Source organism: Protobothrops mucrosquamatus, unplaced genomic scaffold (assembly GCF_001527695.2).
Source record: "Protobothrops mucrosquamatus isolate PMUCROS unplaced genomic scaffold, P.Mucros_1.0 scaffold150, whole genome shotgun sequence".
NCBI lineage: Eukaryota > Metazoa > Chordata > Lepidosauria > Squamata > Viperidae > Protobothrops > Protobothrops mucrosquamatus.
In genome coordinates this window covers 1,245,717-1,259,198 of record NW_015386515.1, presented here as the reverse complement: position 1 = coordinate 1,259,198, position 13,482 = coordinate 1,245,717, and the positions used below count along the sequence as shown (strand labels likewise).

Genomic DNA, 13,482 nt, shown 5'->3' with positions numbered 1-13,482 from the left:
CTCCGGAGCCGCGGATTGCCAACCCGTGGTCTAGCCCCTGCTTGAAGTAGTTGATCAACGATCATCCCAGCCACTGCCCTAGCTGACCAGCAACTCGCCTGAATTCACAAATATATTCCTTAGCAGGTCGGCCTTTTTGCTTCAGACAATGGATTTCTTTCTCGGCCAACAGGGCTTGGTATTCATCTTCAAAATGACCTCTCAATTGCTCCATGAATAGGTTAGCATTCTACAGCTCAGGAGCCCCTTCATCATGGAGGTTGGTCACCCAGTTGGCCGCTTCCCCCTCCAAATTGACTGCCATGGCATTCACCATCTGGGCATCATCCAGGTAGGCATAAGCGTAGAGAAACTAGATGAGCCCACAGTTGATTCAGGAAGGATAGCTTCTCGGGGTCCCCATCAAAGGTGGGCTTGATGGGAGGCAGCTCAAATCGTGGCGGGGCTGCCTGCTCTTGCTGCTGAGCTGCTTGTTGGTCCTGGGGATGTGGCCGAACCACGCTCCGGATTTCTCTTGGCCGGGCTCCTGGATTGGCAGCCCAAGGCCGCAGCATCGGGCTTGGTTGGGATACAGGGCTTGACATCACAGCTGGCTGGGGAATAGGTGAGGCAGCATGAGCTCCCGCAGTTGGGCTGGGACTCCAGCAAAGGGGGGAAAGAAATGGGTAGCCCTTGGCATTCCCCCCACGGTGCTCCCACCATCTCTTTTACCTCCAATCTGCCGAACTTCTCCTTCAGCTACTCAAGCGAGAGGATATGGACTGCGGACTGGAGCTTTTAGTCTCTGGAATCGTCTCCTCTGATCGATCCCTTGCCCTTCTGGTATGCCACGGATGAAAACCCCTGGGACAGCAGTAACAGGCGTTCCTCTTCAGCGGCAATAGGAGTGCTCCTGCGCTGAGGGGCAGCTTCAGCTTGATAGAGGTCCACTAGGATTGTAGTTCCTCCCTGCGGCACCAGCTTCCCAGGTTGGATCAACTGGGACTTTGGCTGAGCCCCTGCCAGTGACGCCTCCTGGTGGCTGGGCTAGTTGCTTGCATAGTTTGTTATGGGAACTCTCTGGATCATTCAAAGATCTGGCATGTGGGCCTTGAGTTTGATATGTCTGGTCTGGATTGTTCAAGGATCTGGCACATGTCCTTGAAGGGGGGAGCAGGGCTTCACAATCTGCAGATAGATTCTTGGCATTTCATTCTCATCCCAGACAATTCAACCACCCTCCCTCCCTATTGTTGTCAAGTTGAGAGCAGAGAAGAAAATAGGTGAAAAGCAAATCACTCTTGACAATAGTATTCTGCAGTCTAATTTCTTTAGTATTTGAAATCAGACAGACAAGTCAACTAGCCAAGAATACTTATTGGAAAAATAGTGTGCTACAATCAATGATTGTAAATATCAAGTCTGGAAAATAAACTATTTTCTGGTTGGCACTAGGAAATGTTCTAATGTTCTAGAAAATGTTCTAATGTGGCATTTTAAAAATCATTTAAATCTTTTTAAAAAGAACATATTATTTGTCACAAACTATCAGAACAACAGGCCTAGGGAAAATTATGAAAAAACACTGGTTAAAATGGTGCAATATTACATAGACATTTTAATATAAACATTTAAAGATAACATTTTACCTTACAATATTCAATCTGGAAGGAAAATAACTGAAAACCATACATACACTAATAAATTTTAGGAATTCTGGGCTATCCATGATGTGATAATTTATTTCAAAAATGAATTTCTTTTCAATAATGTGTATTAGTCCATCTCCAACTTCACTGCTCTAACTTAAACTGTGTTCATGCATTTCCAAAGTTATCCCAGCTTGTCTCACTGATTTCCAAGCTCAGCTGCAATAAAGAAAGCAGCTAGCTTATATGAGTTGCAAAAGCTACATAGAAATATTTGCTATATGTTAACTGCAAAAAAAAAAAAGTCAGGTTGGAGTTTTAACATCCTGGACACTGTACACTTACCGTTGTCACATTCATTTTCAGAATCACTGAGTGGTTTAAGTGGTGAGTGCAAGTCCTGGAAATAGCGGTGCCCTGCTTCACATTGCCAGACAGCTGTGGTGTACATCCCAAAGTTGGGATCCAGCTCAGAGAGATGAGGCTCATAAGGGCAGCGATTCTTGTGATCTTCATACCAGATGACTGTGTTCTTCAGGCAGTTCACGTTTCGCCTTCTTCCTTGGGACACGATAAGAATGGGAAGCAAACAAAACAAAATAAAGCAAAGAAAGTGTTTGAGAAACTTGGAACAGATGGCATGCTGTCTCTGAAAGCTAATGACAAAATCCATCTATCTTTATATATTATGTAATTTTATGTTAATTATTTCTACATTTAGGAAAACAACTAACCAAATGAATTTCAGTAAAATAGAATGTAAAAGAAAAAGAAAATAGACCCATTTTAGGACAGCAAAGCTGTTAAAATAAATACGGTATGCCTCAGTGTATTATCATTGTTCACAATGTTCTTTATGATTAATGACAATAAAGAATAGCATTTTGCATTTCATCAGAAGGAATACATAAATGAAGTTTTATTCCACACTTTATTTTGAAACATCAGCACTTTGGAATAATACAGTCATAGAATGCCTTAGCATCACATGATACTAACTAGATATATCTGGTCACTAAGCTGAATATTTACAGTACTTGACTACTTCCTGAGACCAGTTTGTACATTATGCTTTATGAGAGAAAAATACTTTGCAGGCTGAAACTTTTGTAAGAACAGTGCTGGTTGCTTGACCATGTATTTCTTCTCCTTTTAGAAAATCCAGTCCTTTATCCATTCTGTCCAATTTTGAACATCAGTAAGTCTTACAAACAATTGCTTTAGCTTAGGCAATAAACTGTCCTATTTGGTTATATTCAGCCCTGAAAATTATATGGAGAGCAGTATCTCTCTCCCCCATATCTAGTTAACTCACAAGATTTGGAAATGTCTAACAACAGAAACCAAAACCTTTGTAAATGAATAAAAAAAATGCTGGTTCTAGTGATTATGACAATTTAGTTCAATGGGATTTATTCCAGGATTTTTTAGGACTACAATCATATATATAGTATATTAAATGATCTTTATTAAAAGGTAAGAATATTCCTGCTATAACTGAGAATTTATAATTTGAAGTAAACAAAAAGCTTTTAAGCTCAGTAACTTCAGCTCTATATTAGGGACTACTGCAAACTAAGAAAAAATACTTTTTAAAAAGGATGATAAAAGGTTATTAATTTCTTAGGTCTCCATTTCATTTTTAACAGTCATTACTCATAATGCCAATTCTAATATAGTATTTCAAGAAACTGAAATTTCAACATGAACAGGGCATGTGATTTTTGATTACTGAAGGATTATTGGCATTACATGTTGAAAAATAACAAAATGAAACAACCTTTAATGCAGGGGTCCCCAACCCCTGGGCTGTGGCCCACTACTGGCCATGGTGTATTTGGAACCGGGCCATGCAAGCAGCTGGCTGGCTGATGTGCACAGCTCACACGAGCAGCAGGCTGGCGGGCATGCACCGCTCGACTCACGCGAAACGCGGGCTGCTCATGCGAGTTGAGCTGTCAGTGTGCACAGTCATACTGCCCTTCGCTCACGCGGCCTGGTTCCCCTTCCCCCCCAGCCAGGCCACCAACCCCCAAAGGTTGGGAACCGCTGCTTTTATGCTCATGTCAATACAAAAAGACCAAATTTTTAAAAAACCAAACAGCTAACTTAAATAAGTCCCTAACATTTAAATTGTGTCAATACAAGAGCTATAAATGATTTTTAACAGAAAATGTGATGTGCTATAAGGCATATTTATATTTTAATCTCTATTGATACTTTAAACAAAGCAATGAAATTCCAAGAAGTCAATGTTATATTATGAGAATATGATGAATTTTTCAGTATAAATATACAGTTTGGCTTTTTTAGTTTTAAAAATATTTGAGCCAGTTATATGAAATTAAATCTATAATGGATGTTGAGCAGTTTCAATGTCAAGTTTAGTGTGGTCAAATATAGTAGAATCAATAAACAAAGTTAAAAGTTAGAATGTGCCCTTTGATCTCTTGATATTTTTTTTGATAGATGTAAAGGTGATTATAGCCAAAAAAAAAATTAACTGATTTTTAGGTGCAAATAGAAAACAAACAAAACACAGAGAACATTAGATTCAACAAAACTAATAAACCATATAGGGCTATAGATGGAAGAATTTTAAATTATTAAGAGAAAGGTAAAAATTATTAGAGGCTATTGGAATTAAGCCACTACAATAAATTCAAATAAATATTTCTGAAATCATTACAAAGGTAAGTGAAGATTCTTATACCAGGAATTTATGCAAATAATTATATATTCATTCAAATTCACTGAGATTTACTTTGCAAAGAACTGCTGCCAATTTCTGTATCACTATAAATTCATTCCAGACTTTCGTCTTGATTTTTTTACACTTTGTGCCATTCTGCTTTTTAATGGTTTTTTTTAATTTAAAAACTGACAGCAATTGATTGTCTGCATTTTTAGAGTATGAATAAAGCCTAATATATCAATGCATAGATTACACTTACTTTTGTTTCGTTGTGGCTCATAAAGCATCTGCTCCCATGGTTTTCTGTAAGTAAAGACGGTAGAATATCATGGTATGCACCTAGATCTCCAGAAATGAATACTAGGACTTGTTTGTCAAAGGAAAGCCTCAGCCAAAGGCTTTTCAAAAGCCTGAAAAACTTCTTCAAACATAGTATTTCAATAAGACTGTCATTCACAGAGAGGAAAGTAATGGTAAGAAATAAGGAAATTATGCTTCTGAAGACACCTAGTTTATACCCTAATCAGCACACTCTTCTTTAATAGTCTCTATCAGAGCAACAAACAACAGAAAACAGAATTCAAACAAGCTCTCTGTTTCTCAGTTAGAGCAAATACCGCCAATGAGCAAACAAGGACTCTATGAAGAACAGTTATCCACTATTAGTTGATCTGGTATTTTTCCAGGTCACCATGCATAGTAATGTCGATTAGTCTCTAAATTTCATACATTTTTCAGACCTGTATGTTACATTTCCAGAGAATACATGCATGCATTACAAACTAAACTAAGGATATGACTGATCATTTTTAGGAAATGTTTTTTAAAATTTGATAAATAATTCTTGGCTGCACAAATATAGTGAGGATGGATAATTATGGAGGATACAATATTCAAATGTGACAAATTATAGTACTTCATTCTAAAACAGCCATATAAGTGCCCTCCCTGATGATAATGGGGGGGAAAACCACAGAATGGTTATAGTTTGCCAGGTATCCACCTGTTTCTCACTATTTGTTTCTAAACCCAAGATGACATAAGATGCCCATTTTCAGAATTAACCATCTCATACTCCTTTTATCAAATGCCTTGAAATCTAGAGAACGACATCTTCTGGAGCAGCCGAATTCGAAGGTGCACAGGAAATTAAGGTAAACTGGAAATAGTCCTACGCTAATCTCCGAAACGTCAGGCAGTTTTGCTGGCAAAACCGCGCTATCAGCCTCCATGCGCAGAAAAAAGGCCTCGCACCTCTCCCAATTCATGTTTTTGGAGAACCCTTCATTTCTGGCCCTTTGCCTGCTTTGCACTTGCCCTCGGAGGGAAGGCCCACGCTTCTCACGCCCCGCATCTTGTATGACCACGAGGCCTTCGGGGCGCATGCGGCTGAATACTCCCCCATTTGCCTTAACCGTCTAGCTAGCCATCTCCTCCCTCAGACCCTTCTGCCGACTCTCACCCGCGGCGCCCGGCCTGCTGTTCTCGTTCCAGTTCCAGTAAATAAGCCGCCAGCTTGGCGTCACTCCAGCCACTGCGCTGCCTCAGGTCCACCCACGAGCCGTGAGACTCGCCCAGGTAGACCCGCCGCTCGTCGTATTTCTTGCGGGATTCGAGGCGTCGTCGTACCCGGTCAGACTCGGTGAGGCGCGGCCTACCCCGGGCTTTCCGCCCACCACGAACCTTCCGCCCACCCGGCGCAGTCTCGGCATCCACATCCCCAGCAGCGACCTCTTCTTCCTCCTCTTCCCCTTCTTCCTCGGGCTCCCCACCATCCTCCTCACCTGGGGCTGGGCCGCGCTCCGAATCACTCATCCCTGCTTCGTAACCAGGGAACCCGCCACTCGAGAAACCTTGTTGTTAGAAGAGGGCTTGGGCGCGTGTTAATGACGTCATTGGCGACCGCTCGCTTGCAACCACTTCCGGGTGGAGGAAAGCTCTCGGGCTGGTTCCCTGCGAGTCCAACGTGGTAGGGAATTTTGACCGTAAACTTTCCTGAAGGTGGCAGATAATCAAGTCTAGATTCTGGAATATGCATTTTGGCAGACGGGAGCATTACCGTTAGAAATAAAGGCAACAGGCTTACCTACGGTAAGAACGATTAAACAAGTTGCGAGGGCAAAGATAGCAAAATGTTGTATTTTTCTCTCTGCTGCCTTCTAATGATCCTCCGGATTTTCATAGTTCAAATGAAATGGTTCTGCCTGAAAAAATGAGCATCCTGCCTTTTAGTGGGGAGGAGGTTAGAGTGGGAGAAGTAGACCAATATAACCTCGTTTTCCCTTTGATCCTCCCACATAACTATTGTCATAGCTCTCATCTATGTGTATGGAAAGCTCTTCAAATTGCTTCATTTAGATAACTAAGAAAATCTTTGTTCTTTGTTGTTCAGTCACTTACCCACTGCTGACTGATGGACATTCTTTTGCCAGGATTGTCCTCTATAGCTGCTCTTTGAATTCTTGTGAGCCTGCCCTCAGTCCAATCATAACTTGGTGGTCTGTCACAAATAGATTTGTAAATTGGATTTCGTATATCTTCGAGTTTTTTTAAAAATAAAGTTTGATTTTATGTCTTGCAGAATTAATTATCAAAAAGAGACAAAGGCTAAAGCCCTTAGTTATGTGCCTATACAATTTAGAGTAAAAAAATTGCATCACAGAAATTGGTTCATTTTTTTCACATTTACTTTTTTACTGTTAGTAAAGCAATACAGGTAGTAAGAATACTCTCATGCAGAGATGGGTAGGGGGGTTGTGAAATGCCTTTGAGAAAATAGTTGGTGACAGCAGAAACTACCAATACTTATCTCAAGGAGGCATAGACAAGGACTGTGTAACAACAGGGATTCTGGAAGAGGAGATCAGTATTCAATTATATCCACTGTTGATATTAAGCCTAAAGGTGGGTTGGGACAGGATTCAATTTCCTACCTCAAATCATGTTCAGTTTATAGGAACAATCAGTCTGTTTAAGCAAACTGCTTATACTCAAGTGTTTTCTGAAAATAAAATGCCTACTCTCTACACTACGTGGTGGTGCAGTGGTTAGAATGCAGTACTGCAGGCTACTTCTGCTGACTGCCGGCTGCCAGCAGTTTGGCAGTTCGATTCTCAATGCTCAAGCCTTCCATCCTTTCAAGATCGATAAAATGAAGACCCAGATTGTTGGAGGCAATATGCTGACTCTGTAAACTGCTTAGAGAGAGCTGTAAAGCACTGTGAAGCGATATATAAGTCTAAGTGCTATTGCTACCGTAAGTGTAATTTCTACTCATTAAAAAAGTTCCAACAGGGCTTCCGGTTCTGCCCCGTGGCAACATGGCTGAGGGATTGCGGGGCTCTGCACCTCATGGCTGGTTTCGCTCTGCCAGGGGACCCTAAAATGGGTCTAAAGTTGCCCCGGAGAGGCGACGAAGGAGGGGCACCCCAATGATCACGGAATGACAGCGGTCGATCTGTTCGATCCGGGGGAAGCCCTCCAACCCAACAGGAGAAAGGCTAGCTGCACATCAGTGTCTAGCCCAAGCTACCAGCAGCCAAAGTCCAAGTGCACAAACCAGAACAACGTGCTTGGAACAGGGTGAAAACATTGATCTTCTCTCTTCTATTTTGTAATTGATTCCCTGGAAAAAATTCCCAAAGCAAGAAATCCTCCGAAAATGAAAAGGGAGGGGATTGTACCCCCACCCTTCCATAGATGGAAGCGGTGAATTAACTTCACGAGGGAATACATTGAAATGAAATTAATAATGTTATAGTCTGGATAAATCTGAAAATTAAGAATAATCGTTAAGATTTTATATCTAAAAGAGTTTTGATGAAATTATAAAAACACAATTCGTTTGAAAAGTTGGAAAATAAATAAATACTGACATCTAGTGGAGAATTAGAGTATAGAACAACAGCAACACTGACTCAGAAATTTGCAAGATGCCCAGAAACAAAGAATAATCTGTTCCCTTGAACTTTAATAACTTTCAGCCAAATAGGAAACAACTGAGAACAAAGAAAGTAAACATACTGGGCCATATATTACAAATTGAGAACTATACTTGCTTCAAAAACAGCTGACCTTCTGGGATTATAAATATTTACTGAGCTGTAATCTTTTCTGTGTCTGCAGAAAAAGAAAAACTTTAACTATTGGCTAATCTAGGGGGGAATTTTACTGGATAGTCAAATATTTTGGACTGCAACCTTGGCTGGAAGATAAATTGTAAAACCCCTGAACAGAAGAAACATGATAAAATACTGCCTTCAGTGGTGCTTTGATAATTGGAAACACATTGGATTATTTAAAAAAAAACCATATATAAAAAGATAAGAACTATATAAAATTTGGTTGTTTGGACTTTAAGATTGGCTGGTTTAAAAGGCAAAACACAGAGACTATGGTACCGGTGAAAGTACATTTGGAAGGGGAAGATAAAATGGATGCTGCACACCTATTAAAAAGTGGCAGTAAACTACATATAATATCCTTTTTTGAAGGCCCCAGCCTGGAACATCAGAACTCTGCAGGAGCAATAATTCAAGACAAGGCAAATACTTCCCAGGAGGAAGTGTATGCAATGCTGCGATAGATTCAAATGACAATAATTTCAAATCATGATGAGATTAAAAACAATTTTGCTGGCATAAATGAGCACATTTCCAACTTAAACTTACAAGTAAAAGTTCTCAGAAAATGATGAAAAAGAATGAACAAACAGACCAGATAACAGAATATAAATCAAAGGTCGGCAACCCAAAAAGGGAAACTACAGATGAAGAGAACTACAAACAAAAGAAAATTTGAAAGGTTTTACCATAACAAGGGAAATGGAAAAGATATTCTATATTTCATGACCTCAAAATCAACTTGAAGATTGAAAAGAAAATCTAATAAAATGGACTATAGAGCAACCAGGACAATCATTAAAGTTTGGGAGACAAAAAAATACATGTCTTACCTAACTTGTTTTTTCTATTCCAAACAGCAGTTACAAAAATAAAGGGAAAAACCCCTGGGCAAGTTGAATACATTAATTTGGAAAACTACTTGGCAAAAGAAGGAGGATAGAATCAGATTTGAGATATTTGATGCAATCTAACTGAGGGAGTACTATTGTTTGAATATGGTTAAAAGAATAGATACATTATGGATATAAAGGGGTCTCATAGTAAGAGAGATAAGACATACAAGTAGTATAGTATTTTTTATTGTGAAATGTGAAATATGAAAATATTGGGTATATGAATGAAAAGTTTGGATATTTAAAGGTTACTAACTTTGAGAAAACTATGACTGATAAGAATGGTTTGAATACAGAGGGAAAATTAAGTTTAAATAAGAATTTTGAAAACAGGACATATAGTGATTTAATAAGATGATTACTATAAATACAACTGAAATATAAACTGATAAAAAAGATGCTATGTGTTGATGTTACTGTTATTTGTATAAATACAAGAAAAAGGTTTATATTTAACTTTATATGTATTGAATTTTAAGTATTATATTTGCTATATGTTGATAAACGAAGAATACCATTGGATGAAGAGAAAATCAAAGAAATATATCACTAATTAACATATTGATTATGGAATTATAGAAATGAATTATTGTTTTTTAAACATATGAACCCAGACAACACACTGTTTACTAAGCACTAAAGAATGCTATTGTAAAAAATTTAAAAAATATAATTTAAAAAGTTCCAACAAATAGCAATGTGGATTTTATATACTCAGGATCACATTCAGAAATAAAATATGTTAGTATATTAATGGAAGCTATTTTTAAAGAAATTAGAAATCAGAAGTACAAGATTATTGAATTATAGAGCTGGAAAGGCTCTAATTCACATGACTCTTTTAACTGGGTTATTGGGGGTAAGCATGTTGTGCAAACCATAAAAACTGTGAGGGCATTAGTTTTAACTTGGGTTGTTTGGATCTAAACTACTGACTGAGAATTGAAATCACTGGCTTAATTCTGTTACATAAATAGAACCTAAAGAAATCCGACATTTAAATGAGTTGGCAGCAACAAGAGATATTTCCTATTAGCATTGACATATCAGCTTTCTTTTGCATGACATATGGAGGATCTTAGGTCCAGAATAGGACAATTCACCATGGCCAACTAGCCACGACCAACTAGCTGTTGCAAGCTCACTGCCGCCAACTTACCCCAGGAAATGTGACACATTTAACTCACCTTGGGGACAACTCACCACAGGAGCTGGCCAAGCATATGGGCAGAATATGCAGAGTGTGGCAAGAGGATGGAGTGCACTAGCAGCAGTAGCAATAGCAGCTGCTGCCCTGGCTGGCCAGCCAATGCTCGGCACAAACTGGTGTGGGCCATAGCGGGACTGCGCTAGGAGCGCCCCTCCTGCTCAGCATATCTGATGTGACTATGGTGATGCCAGCGCCCAATGCTACCTCCTCTCTGGGCTACATATAGAAGAGACCATGGAGACTTCCGGTTTTGCGTCGTGGCTGGGGCCCCTGAAAAGAGCCTAAAGTCGCCCCGAAGAGGTGATGCAGAAGGAGGGATGCCTTGTCGATCATGGAAGATATGATTTAGAATTAAAATAGCATCTTTTTTCTTCTTTTGATATGGGAAATTTGAAAATAAGATTGGTATGAATAAAATTTTTAGCTATATAAATGTAATTAATATTGAGAAAATCATAATTGACAGATATTTTAAATATTGATAGGAAATCAAACTTTAATAAGAGCACGAAAAACAGGAAATTGACTTATGAATTGATGTTATTTCTATAATATTAGTAAAATATGATGATGTCTATAATTTTGTATACATCAATAGTACTAAGAATTGTAATTGTTTAATGAGGGGAAAAGAGAAAAATATGGGGAAGAAAGGAAGATCAAGGAAAAAATACTGGATTGTGCAGTATTGAATAGATTTATATTGAAGAGTTAATGTTAAATATGTGAACCCAGACAACATGTTGTTTGCTAGGCTCTAAAGATTGTAATTTTAAAAAAATAATAAAACCTATAAAAAAAATTGGGCAACCTTTTGTCAGGGATGCAATAAGTTCTCCTGCCTTGGGTAGGAGTTGGACTAGATCTCCAAGGTCCCTTCCTGCCCTATGATTCAATGAGTTCTGAATAAAGGAAAAGAGGCTCTCACTAGCTTGTTTTTTGGGGTGGCAAGAAATGAGTGAAGATTTTCTCCAACAGTTTTTGAAGGTGTCAGATATGGGGAAGACTAGTTTAGAGGTTTAGTCAACTAAATGACATAAAGCGACCACCATTTAATTAAGCCTGGAATAAAACAAACACCATAAAAGAAAGGAAAAAACAGGCCATGGATGGTGGGACAGGCAGTGAGGGGGATGAGTGGCATAGGCATCACCATGGTCACATCAGATGTGCCAGGCAGGGAGAGGGGCACTAACCTGCTGCAGCCTGTGTCAACTTGTGCGAAGCACCGGCTGGCTGGGGGTGGTGGTGACAGCTGCTGTTGCTACTGCTACTGGTGGCACGGTCCATCCTCTCGCCACACTCCGCATGTTCTGCTCACCCGCTTGTTCAGCTCTGCCCAGTCCATCATCTAGCCATGCACTCTGCCCACCCATCCACTTGCTCACCCAGCCAGCTCACCCTCCAGCTGCCTGTGCAGTCCATGCTCTCACTGCACCTTGTGAGCTCTGGCCACCCATTCACTCGCCCAGCCAGCTCCCGTGGAGAGTTGTCCCCATGGCGAGTTAACCATGCTGTTTTCCTGCAGTGAGTTGTCAAATGGCAAGCTGGGGGCAGCTAGTTAGCCACTGTGAGTTGTCCTAGACACTCTTAAGACACTCTGAGAACCATTTAGATTCCTTCAGTTGGTATGTACAGTATATTGTTCCTATGTCTTGTTATGAAAATTCTGTATTTCTGTATTCTCTGTTCCACTATATACTACTGTAGGAAGGAAAAGAAAGCTTTGTTTTATTCATGGCCATTTTGGCTTTAGAAAAGTATAAGCCTACCACTTTCTTTTCTTCCTTTTTGTTCCTTGGATTTCTCTCCTTGCTTTTCCACTTCCACATACCAGTGCATCCTCAACTTTGGTGGATATTTCCCCTATCATTGAGTTAATTCACTCAAATGGAGCTCCACAGAGTCCTTTTTTTCTGATCACAAACATACAAGTTGTCCTTTCCAATCCTTCCTTTTTATACTCCAGACTTTGTTAAATGCTGTATCTGAATACTGTGAATCATTGCATCTAGCCCTTAATTGTTGGTAATAATTCATCTTCTTGACTACAGTGATCTGAATATTCCTCTGCCATTGTTCTAATAATTGCCTTTATTTGTATTGTCCTATTGCAGTGGTGGCAAACCTATGGCACGGGTGCCAGAGGTGGCACTCAGAGCTCTCTCTGTGGGCACACGTGCCGTCGCCCCAGTCCTAGGCCTTCAGCTGGGTTTTATAAAACCTTTTCACTTTAGGCCTCCGCCGCCGTGCGCAAAAAAAAAAAGGTTCAATCAGTCAATTTCAACTTCTCACGGGAAAGAAAAAGATCTCGCAAAGTTGGAATTGATTGATTGAACTTTTTAGTTACACCCAGTCTGCTGTTACCACTGCAGCCACACCCACCCAATGGGCCACGCCCACCCAATGGGCCACACCCACCCGGCACTAGACGATGCATAAGTGGGTTTTGGGTTGCAGTTTGGGCACTCAGTCTCTAAAAGGTTCGCCATCACTGTCCTATTGATTTTAAAGCTTACCTATTGTAAGAAAGGTGTGCATCTATATCAAAATGCTGTGGGGAAGGAGGATGTGGCAAATACTTATACTACATTTCTCCCAATGTTTGGATCAAGTACTATTACTTTTCACTGTGCAAGTGATGGTACTTTTCTTAGCAGTCCTTAAGATCTGACCAAGAATTACCAGTCAATATGGATAGGGAGAAGACTTATGGGTTCTAACAAAGTCCTCCTCCTTTCTGCCCACTTAATCAAAGGGAAGAAAAAAAATTTTTTTTTTCTTCAAATGACAAAAGCTGCATTTCCTAAGGATTCTAGATTACTTTTCCCCCAGTAAGCAAATAGTGCAAAATTCTTTTGCACTACAAGGTAAATGTTCAAATACAACTACAAGTTACAATATCAGCAGTGGTGTCTTCTATGGATAGATT

At 39.8% G+C, this 13,482-nt stretch overlaps 1 protein-coding gene across 1 annotated transcript in view; it reads right to left on the bottom strand.

Moving 5' to 3' along the window:
* ZNF653 (zinc finger protein 653) overlaps positions 1 to 6,184 on the bottom strand; it is a 33,681-nt gene extending 27,497 nt beyond the window's left edge. Inside the window, exons 1-3 of the mRNA XM_015813269.2 lie at positions 5,786 to 6,184; positions 4,583 to 4,626; positions 1,974 to 2,189 (exon numbers count right to left, since the gene is read on the bottom strand). Of these exons, the coding sequence (XP_015668755.1) occupies positions 1,974 to 2,189; positions 4,583 to 4,626; positions 5,786 to 6,138 (613 nt within the window). The 5' untranslated portion in view covers positions 6,139 to 6,184. The remainder of the gene's footprint in view (positions 1 to 1,973; positions 2,190 to 4,582; positions 4,627 to 5,785) is intronic.
* Positions 6,185 to 13,482: the final 7,298 nt, after the last annotated feature.